This window comes from Lepidochelys olivacea (assembly GCF_965140295.1).
Source record: "Lepidochelys olivacea isolate rLepOli2 genome assembly, chromosome: 2".
NCBI classification, from domain to species: Eukaryota; Metazoa; Chordata; order Testudines; family Cheloniidae; genus Lepidochelys; species Lepidochelys olivacea.
Window position 1 is genome coordinate 270,253,064 of NC_140412.1, and position 9,979 is coordinate 270,263,042.

General features: G+C 63.0%; 1 protein-coding gene across 1 annotated transcript; it reads left to right on the forward strand.

Moving 5' to 3' along the window:
- Positions 1-3,039: 3,039 nt before the first annotated feature.
- LOC311515932 (retinoic acid receptor responder protein 2-like) lies at positions 3,040-7,925 on the forward strand. The gene is made up of 5 exons (XM_084619454.1): positions 3,040-3,252; positions 5,796-5,900; positions 6,560-6,664; positions 7,094-7,231; positions 7,693-7,925. Exons 1-4 carry the CDS (start codon positions 3,088-3,090, stop codon positions 7,199-7,201), a joined length of 483 nt encoding a protein of 160 aa, XP_084475580.1. The 5' UTR covers positions 3,040-3,087; the 3' UTR covers positions 7,202-7,231; positions 7,693-7,925.
- Positions 7,926-9,979: the final 2,054 nt, after the last annotated feature.

The window sequence follows — 9,979 nt, forward strand, 5'->3', positions numbered from 1 at the left end:
TGGACCACACGTGCCCCTGAAGCATGGGGACCCCCAAAGCATGGGGCCCAGGGCGGTTACCCCAGTCCATCCTATGGTCAGGACGGTTCTGCTTGGACCTATTCTGGGCACCACCAAAAATTATCCAAACCTAGCGCCCATGCTCCCAGCCCCACTTTGACTGGACCAGTCTATCTTTAGAAATGCTCCCTGATTCCCCGGCTGTACGCCCCTCCCCCCGCCTTTCTTTCTACCCAGCCAGGGAAACGGGGACTCAGCTGGGAGCACATGTCTGGGGGATAGACCGGCGTGGCAGCAGAGCATGGCCAGGGGGGAGTGGGGCCTGGAGAGAGGAGATCAGCTCGGAACACTGAAGGCGGGAGGGGAGCACTTTCAGAAGGATTCGAAGAGCAGCGCGAGAGGGTTGAGGCTGGTTGGCAGGGAGAAAGTGGGATCGGGGCTGGGTGGGGGAGCAGGCTACGGTTCGGGGCGTGGGTGAGGCACAGAGCAGGGAAGAGCTGGCTCGGTATCTAGGGGTAAGTAGCTCCGTTGCCCCCCGCCCTCCCCAAGCGCTCGGACTCTGTGCTGAGAATTCAGCTGTTTGGATCATTTGGAGAAATACTGAACTTCAAACCAGCTCGACCTTCAGCATTTCCAACCCCTGCTCTCTTAGTCCTCTGTACAGGGCAACACATTGCATAATCCACCTGCCCTCCCAGACAGTGACCAGATGCCATGAGTCCCCTGCCTGCCAGGGACACTGGGAAAGGTTCAGCTCTGCCACAGGGTTGGTTCTCTCGGGATGGAACATCTGTCAGGCTTCAGATAAAACGTAGCGACCAGAATGGAAAAACAAACTGTGATCCAGCTGTGGGGGCTGGGAGACCCAGCATCAGGGACGTACGCAGCCAGGTTCCCTAGCTGGTAGGGAACAAGCCTGGCATTATCCCCAGGGGATGGACTCAGTGGGACCTGACCAGGCTTTTCCATCGCGGCTGCTCTGAGCTCCTTTCTCTTCACAGGGTGTAACGAGGCTGGTTCTGGCGGGACCCAACGGAGAGTGCCCATACAGGGTAGATTGCTTCGAGCCGGGCAGTTACAGCCCAAGGCTGGGGTTTCTGTGCACACCAAGGCAAACCCAACCAGCCAGACAGAGAAGACTTTGGTTTTATCCCACTGGTTAACCACAAGTCACACAAGCAATTCCCTTCGACACTCCAGTTTCCCAGTACCCCCACCAGAGCCACTCGTTATGGGGACAAATGGTTATGAAAACCAACACCCCAGTAAAAGGAAAAAGGTTCTCTCGATCCCAAAGGACCAAGCCCCAGACCCAGGTCAATGTACAAATCAGATCTTACCCACAAATCACCCTGCTGCCAGTCCTTTAGAATCTAAAATCTAAAGGTTTATTGATAAAAGGAAAAAGATAGAGACGAGAGCTAGAATGGGTTCAATGGAATCAATGACATCCAGTAGTGGCGAAGTTCTTGGTTCAGGCTTGCAGCAGTGATGGAATAAACGGCAGGTTCAAATCAAGCCTCTGGAGAACATCCCCAGCTGGGAGGGGTCATTCAGTCTTTGGTTCAAAGCGTCAGTTTGTAGCCAAGTCCCTCCAGAGGTCGGAAGCAGGATTGAAGACCAGATGGAGGAGCTGCAGCAGCTGTTTATAGTCTCTTGCCATGTGGTCTCTGCTTCCTTTGTCCCAAGGACAAGCTGCCCATCCCATGGCCTGGAAACATCCCAAAGTTCTGTCCAAAGGCAGGGCCCTGCACACCTGGCTGAGTCCCCAGGCGTGTCTGCCTTCTCTCAGTGGGTCACTTGTATCGCTGATGGTCCTTAATGGGTCATCCAGCAGGCTGGGCAGAGCTGACACCAACTTGTCTGGGGTGTCCCCCAGAAGCACAGCACACGTTTGAACTACAGACAGGGTAGAGCCAATGTTCATAACTTTAACTACAAAAGTGATACATGCAAACAGATCACATAATCCTAACCAGCCAACCATCACCTTGTCTGAGACACCTCATTTGACCCCCTTTGTACGAGATTTGGTGCCACTGCAGGACCTTGGTTGCAACAATGATCTATACGGTCCCAGATTATGTCAATAACGTCACACAGGTCGAGGGTGGCTAAAGCCTGCAAAGTCCCCTGGGCTCCTGTGGGCAGCACCCATAGAGCCAGAACCCCTGCAGCTCTTCTGCATGACTCCCGGGCAGAGCTCGGGGCGTGCCCCCTTGGTAAGAGCTCCAGAGGGATGGCCTCCTGGCTGGGAGTCCTGTTCCTTTCTCTGCCATTCACTCGCCAGGAGATTCCTCTCTCTGGGCTCCAGGGAGAGTGACCTGCCCCACCCCCTCACTCAGGGGCTGGGAAGCTGTATGCACTGGCCTGGTGCCCTGGGATGGGCGATGCCCCTGAATTGCAAAGGGCTGTGATGAGAAGCCAGGTCGGGGAGCTCCCAGCACCAGGCCGGAAGCTTCTTCTGTTGCAACGGGAGGCAGAGGCTGTATCCCTGTGGGTCTCTTTCCATTCTACCTCCTGAGCATCCCCTCCCCCACCCCAAACACACACCTGTCCCTGGTCAGATGGGGGGCTGGGGTGTGGTGCAAGCTGGCAGGGCGGTGGGTCTCCTTGCATTGCGGTGGCCCTCAGGGCATGCAAAGCTTCCCCCAGGACACAGTCAGCTCCCGCGGGAAAGCCAGGGAGCGGAGCCAAGAAACAATGTGCTCAGGCTCCAGGAACCTGCAGCTGCAGCACTGAATGGGCTCGTTCAATCCGGTCCTAGAGGCTAGAGGGGTTTAGTGACCAGCCACAGGAAAGAGCTTCCATGCCCCTAGGAGCTGGGCATCCCGTTCCCCTGGATCGCCCTCCCCCCTGCCCCCCCCCAGGCCGTGCTGTGCCAACTTTGCCTGCCTCTCTCCATCAGCTCCCGGCAACAGATCGATGACAGAGATTGCAATGGGCAGGGTGCTGGCCAGGGGCCGGGGCGGAGTAGGGCAGCTTCTGGGGCATTAGTTAATGGAAGACTAAGATCAACAGAGGGGAGTTCTTGGGGTGGGTGAGAGCGGCAAACGGCTCCCTGGGATCCATTCGCCACCCGCACAGATGAAGGGGCTGCTAGTTCTGGGCTTGGGCTTGGTGGCCCTGGCTGCGGCGAGCAGATTGACACTGCAGGAGAGGGTGGTGGACTTGGTGCTGGAGGCTTTTCACAACAGGAGCATCGTGCAATGGATGTACAAGGAGCAGGGGGTGGAAGAAGTCACTGAAAGAGTGAGTGCATGAGAGCCGGCACTGAGCTGCTGAGTCCCTCCTCAGAGGTGGCTGCTCTGCAGTGATGGGGGAAGCGATTCCTGTCTACCCAGCCTGTATGCTGCTTTGGGATCCTGTGGGATGAAAGGAACATGTGACTCTCATTGCTGAGAGCCCATCTGGGTGGGTTTGCGCTGGGGGTGGCCCTGGATGAGGACGGAGGAGGTCTGCAGAGACTAGCTGGAAGGGGAGATGTGGGGAGGGGTGGGTTTGGGTACAGGGAGGGGAGTGCGGGGGGTGGGATGGCAGTGAGCAGGGGCCTGGGATGAGCTGGAGCTCTGCAAAGCTTGGTGCAGACACAGCCATGCTCAGCATTCCCAGTGGCCCCTGCATCACCCGGCTGGGGCATAGGGGAGAGGGCAGGGCCTCTTCAGAGCTGGGGAAAGCAGGACAGAGCTCTTCCTCCAGCCGGAGCCCATGCCTGGCCCCCCGGAGCTGCTCACGGCCCTGCAGGCAGTGCGAGGCGGGTGTTGGTCGGGAGAGCTGGTTCCAGCTAATGGGGCTCAGCGTCCTGGGCTCTTCATGAGGCCAGGGCGGCTGGGCTGGGTTGCGGGCACCTGGCCAGCCTTGTCAGAGGCGAATGGGCATTGACCTGCAGAGCTCAGCTACACATTAACTGTGCCCGGCCCCCCCGAGGGGGCAGCCAGCGGCAGGCACAGGGTGCAGGGCACTGCCGGGGCCTACGAGTGGTGACGTCGACGACTGGCTTTTCTCTAGGGCTGTAGCAGCGTCCCAGAGCTCCCGCTTCTCCAGGCCCCTCTGCTTTGTTGACGGGCCACGGCCCCTGCTGCTAGGACACTTCCCCACGCAGGCTGCTGAGTGACTGACAGCCTGTTGTCCGGGAGCTGGCTGACCTGCCGCAGAGGGGGCTGATATGCCGGGGGCCCGCTGGGCTGCAGTGTTTGCCTCTTGTAGAAGATTCAGCCACTGGTTGGTGGCCCCCTCTCATGGCTGGGCATGGCATAGCCACGGTGACGGGTCCCCCCCAGGGCGCCAGCTGGAACTGGGGTACCACTGAGCCCCCTGCCCCACCAGCCTGGGCTCCCTCTCGCTCTGTGCTGCTGTGAGTAGGTGTGACGCTCTCCCCGCCTGCTCTTTCACCAGCATTCACGCAGGTCGGGACACACGCAGCTGCCGTGACATCCACACCAGCCCCTGCATGGCAAGGCTCCGCTAAGGCACCTCCCAGTTCCTAAAGTACGCACCCCTCTGGAGTGTAAACCCCAAATTATACCGTCTTGCACTGCCCAGAGATCTGGGACTAGGAATAGCATATTCCTATTCCCAGAAGACTGTGGCGGGCGCCAGTCACCCCACCGCCGAAATGCCGCCGAGAAACCGCAACGCTTCTCGGCGGCATCTCCGCGCTGGTGGTTCTTTGGTGGCCGCGCTCAGCGGTGGCATTTCGGCGGCACGGTGTCCTGCGGGCGCACACAACTGCCCCAGCGGGCGCCATTGCACCCCTGGGCACTGCGCTGGGGACCCCGACCTAGAGAGAGAGCTTGAGTCTGCTTTGCAGCCTTAGCTAATAGGCCCTGGGCTTTTAGCTCCTGCGGTAGACGCTCAGGCACACAGCTCCAGAGGTCCCCGGTTCGATCCTGCCCGCCACAACCGACCGGGGTCTGCCAGCGTTACACACGCAGGCTGCAGAGATTCTTAAGGGGCCAGCTGCACTTGCTTACAGCTTGAAACCCGGGTGCTCCTTTCACAGGCTAAAACTCCCTTCAGCCTGCGTCCAGCCCTTCCCCGGTTCACTCCTCCTTCCCCAGGTGTTTCCAGGAGTCTCTGCGGGTGGGGAGTCAGTGAAGCACCCCGAGGATGTCACTCCCCTGCCTGATGTAGCCGGCGGGAGCCCTTTGTCTCCGAGCTTCGTTCCCACGCCCGGCAGTGGAAAAACACTGGTATTCCACCGTGGAGCCCAGCACCAAGTGACCTGGTCCCATGGTGCCGTACACTCACATGGGCCAGTCACACGCCCACGCCTGCTTGGCTTAGTCACAGCAGAGGCCGTGACCCATACTTTCGCTGGCACAGGGGTTCGCCCCTCGGCCCCCCCGACAACGCAGCTGACCAGCCGCTAGCCCCTTCCCGGCTGCTGCAGCGTGCGGCTAAGCCCCCCACGCTCCAGCACAGGCCGCGGGGCGCTCCGGGGCTTCTCCCAGGCTCCTCCGCGGACACCTCTCCTCGTGGGAGCGGGCGCACTGGACGGCATGTCCCACCTGGGGGCCTGCGTCTGGTTTCCCCGGCGGCAGCACGGGGCAGAGGGAGCCTCTACCAGCCCCTCCGTCGCCGCGCCGGCCGTGGGGAGGGGCCCTGGGGGGACCTGCCCCTCCCAGGGTTGCGCCGTGGCGAGCGACGGGGGCTCTACCCTGGTGCAGGCCGGCGTCTGTCCCTGCCGCGTGCCCAGGCCCCCGGCTCTGGGCTGGGCTGGAGTGAGGGAGCCCGGGGCTCTGGCAGGAGCTGCCGGCGGCGCTTTGCCGACCCTGCTCTCGCTTTGGTTCCAGGAGTATCCGGCGGGGTCCTTTGTGCGGCTGCGGCTCCGGCTCCAGCAGACCCAGTGCCCGAACCAGCCGGGGAGCAGGCAGGACTGCGCCCTCAAACGCAGGGGGGTGAGCTCCCACCTCGGTCTGTCCGTGCGGCCGGGTCACTGCTCCAGAGGGCCGTTTCCTCTCCCGCCCCCGGGGGAGCAGGGCTGCGGTGACGCTCTCCCCTGCCGCGGGAATGAGGGTGGGGGGCAGCCCCCTGCTCCGCCGGGCCCCAGGAAGAAGTGCGGAGCGGCGCGAGGGAGTGACTGAGCGTGCGAGCGGCGGGAGGGGCTGAACGCTGGCCCGCGGCTGAGTGTGCGCGGAGCCGGGGGGCTCCGGCTAGACCCCGCGTCCGGGGGCGGGAGGCGGCTGCCCTCGGGGCACGGTGCTGGGCTCCGGCCCCCGCTCTGCCAGGGACTCCCCAGGGGACAAGTCGCCTGGGGTCAGCGCCCTGCCCTGCCCTGCCCCACGGGCTGCGGGGGGTGCATACTGCGGGGGCTCAGCACCTACAGGGATTGGGGCCAGAGGGGTGCGGGGGGGGGTGCACGGGCCTGCGGGTGCGACGGGGAACATGCCCCATGGTGAGGGAGGGGCACAGATGGCACGGGGGACACGTGCACCGGGGGAGGTGGCTGGGGAGAGCTGCTGCATCCTCTCGGCAGCCCGCAGGCGCTGCCCTCAGCCCAGCCTGCCCCAGCTCGCGCCCTGGGCTGCGAGGCTTCCCTGGGTCCCTCTCTCCTCAGAGGAGGCAGATCTGCCTGGCTTGTGTCAAGTTTGACTCCCGCAGCCCAAGCAAGGTGCTGGATAGCCACATGCACTGCAGGACGGAGACGCAGCACGCTGTGAAGGTGAGGGCGCCCGCGGGCAGGGATCGGGCTCAGAGCCGCTCTCCTGGGAGCAGGGTGCTGGGAAAACCCCACACGTGGGGCAAAGGGCCTGGGAGCCGTGCTGGGTGGGGCCAGGCTCAGCTGGGCCATTCAGCCCCACAGGTCCCACTCCCAGGCGCAGCATGGCTCTGCGCACACAGGACGGACAGACACCCGTGCCCCGGGTGGATGCCAAGACACACACGTGCCCGTGACACAGGCCCACAGACGTGCACACGCAGGCAACCCGCGAGCACAGGGGCTCAGTGGTTCCATGCTCTGTGGAGACTGATGGTGCCAACAGCGCTGGGCCCAGCCCATGCCCCCAGGGCGCTGCTTGGGGCTGCATCCGCACCACCTCCCTGGCCGGAGCTGTGGCCTCCCTGTGACCTGGCACCTCTGCCCCTGCAGGAGATGGAGACGACGAGACATGAGGAGAAGTGCAGGACTGTGCAGGAGACGGGCGAAGCGCCCTACCATCCCGGCCGCTTGGCCTTCTCCAGAGGGCTGCCGTCCTAGCCCGGGCGGCACCCCCACATCCACAGCATGGTATGGACGGGCACCCCCAGGCAGGGACCTGGGACCAGGTGGGGGCTGGGCTGCTCATGGTTCCCTTAGGGGGCCCTGGCCTGGGCACCAGATTTCCCCGCTCTCCGGCCAAGCCCCGCTGCAGAGCGCTCTGTGCCCACTCCCCTTGGGCCTGATGCCCTGTGACCCATTGCTCTCCCCAGGGGCTGATCCCGCAGCCCAGCAGAGGGCGCCAAGATGCGCTGGAGCGGGAGCGCCCCGCGCCCCCAAGGAGGAACCAAGGGCAGGGGTTTCAGGGGCACAGCCTGGGCTGCAGAGACTCGGGCTCCCCAAGGCAGCGGTGACCGAGCGGCAGAGTCTGGGCACTGCTCTCTCCAACCCCCAGAAACGAACCCAGCCTGGAGAGCAGCAGGGGTGGGGATCCCCCAGAGCCCCCAGCCACAATGCTAACCCCATGACGCGTCTCCTCTTCCCCTGGCCAGTGCCCACAATGCCAGGGCACCTCTGGTGCCCCCCACCCTCGGAAGGACACGGCTATCACGGCCGCCCAGCGGAGACCCGGCGACCACCCCTGCCCGTCAGACACCGCGCCCGCTCAAGCACCAGGCCGGGCCGAGCAGCCTGGCCAACGGATCCTGCTGCCCCCAGCCCCCGCCTCATGCAGCTCCAGCACCTGGCTGCTCATCCCCAATAAAGCCAGAGGCACGGTTCGGAAGGGCGGGGCTGTTATTCGGACGGGGCTGCCCTGCCAGCGGAGGGGAGGTCGGGCCAGCCGTCCCCCCGGGGATGTCTCGCGTCATGGGGATATGGCAGCACAGACACCTGGGCCCGCTCCTGCCGCACCCGATTGCCTCAGTGGGTCATCTGCTCCAGTGCATCGTCTCCCGCCCGGCGGGGCAGGCCAGGAGTCTGTGTCCCCCACTCCCATCCGGCTGGGTCCCTGGGCTCTGCCCCGCCTCGCTCTGGGGGGTGGAGGGTTTAGCTGGGTGTGGTGGCCCCAGGGTGAGGAAATCACCCCCTGAAGCACCCACCCGACTTTTACAATCCAGCCACCAGGAAGCAGGAGGATGTTGGGGCGAAGGACCAGGCCGGGCAGTCAGGAATCTGGGTGTGACGAAGTGGGACTGATCTTAATGTTTTCTCTGAATACTGTGTGGGTGCCTCAGTTTCCCCAATGCAGTTCTTAAGTATCTAGGTGGTGGGATTAGGGGATGTGATTGTTGCAGAGCCCTAGAGAGCCAGTGTGATGGTGTCTGCACAGAGAATGGGCCATAGGCAGGGCGAGGGGCTTCATACTGGGACCTTCACGCAGCTCACACAGCCCCCCAACATCTGGTGAGGCTGCACCACCCGGGGCCTGACACCAGTTCTCTCTGTCCCGGGATCTCGCCACCCCAGGAATGTCTCCCCATTGACCATCACCTTCCGCTCCCACCTGGGGGTCCGAGGGGCCTGAGCCCAGGAGACTCCACACAGACATATAGGTTGGGGTCAGGAGCGGGAGCCTGTCCACCTCCCCACCCATCTGGCTGACGGAGTCTATGGCCTTGGGACCCAGTAAGGGAGCTAGACACCGGGGCTTTTCCGCAGGGTCCCCTTGGTTCAAATCGCCAGCCTGCTCAAAGGCAGTGAGGTGGCATCCACACCCCCCCCCCTCCTTAACCAGGGGCAGCAATTTAGTCTCGAGGTTCCCTGCGGAACTGGCCCCCCAGGGTCTATCCCCACTCACCCCAGGGGGTCCCCAGGCCTCTCCGCTCCCCCACCGCCAGATCATGCTGCTGCTGCTTCTGCAGCTCTTTCTCGGGCTCTCGCTGTCTCTCACAGTCCTCTTGCTCTCTCGGACTCAGCTCCAATCCCGTCCGTCTCCGATCCCCCGATGAGGAACCCGATCGTGAAGACCCCTGTCTGGTTGGGGACAGGAGTCTTGGCAATGCCTGGCTCCCACTCCAGCTGCTCCCAGATCCTGCCATAGCCCCATTTGGGGTCAGGAATCTGCTCCTTAGAGCGGTCATCCTCCTCCAGCTGCACGATTAACTGTGCTTTGGTGAACTTTCCAATGCTCAACCCTCTCTTTTTGCACAGGTTGACAATGTCCTTCTTAAGGAGATGGTGACAGGCCATCGCTTCGCTGTTCCCAAGGTGTTATGGACTCACAAGCCTGTGTGCTCTCAGCTCCCCAGTTTCCAGGGAGAACCCCTAGTGTGCCAGCCCTTCTCGAGGTCACCACCTCTCTCCCAAGGCCAAGCTGCAGCCTCCTCCGCCCCTGAGACTGCTCACTGCAGTCCCCAGAGGGACCCCATCACTGCAACAGTCCTTCTTGCTGGTCACACACTCCCAGGGGTTAAGCGTAGCTCCTTCGCCCCCTGAAACCGCCCCTCCCTGAGCCTTCAGCACGCCTGGTCCTCGTTAGCCCCACTTCGTTTTACTTCCCCAGCCACTTCCCACTTCCCCAGTCACTTCCTGCCAGATGCTCAGTCTACGTGGTGCAGTAGATCCCACCTCTCCCACCAGTTGTCACGGAGTCCCGGGGCGATGCTCTGGAACTGCTCCCCATGAAGCCAGTCAGGACTCTGGGGGAGTCTCCTTTCTGGGAGCAGCCTGTCTGCAGGACACACAGCTCACCCGGCTCCACCTTCCTGGGTCTGACCTCGGAGCCTTCAGCCTCCTCTGCCCCTCCGTCCGCTTCCCACAGCGAGTCCGCCCAGGCGGGGTCTTGGGGAAGCCAGAGGGTCCTGCCCCCCAACTCCGCAGTCAGACGGGACTCTCAGC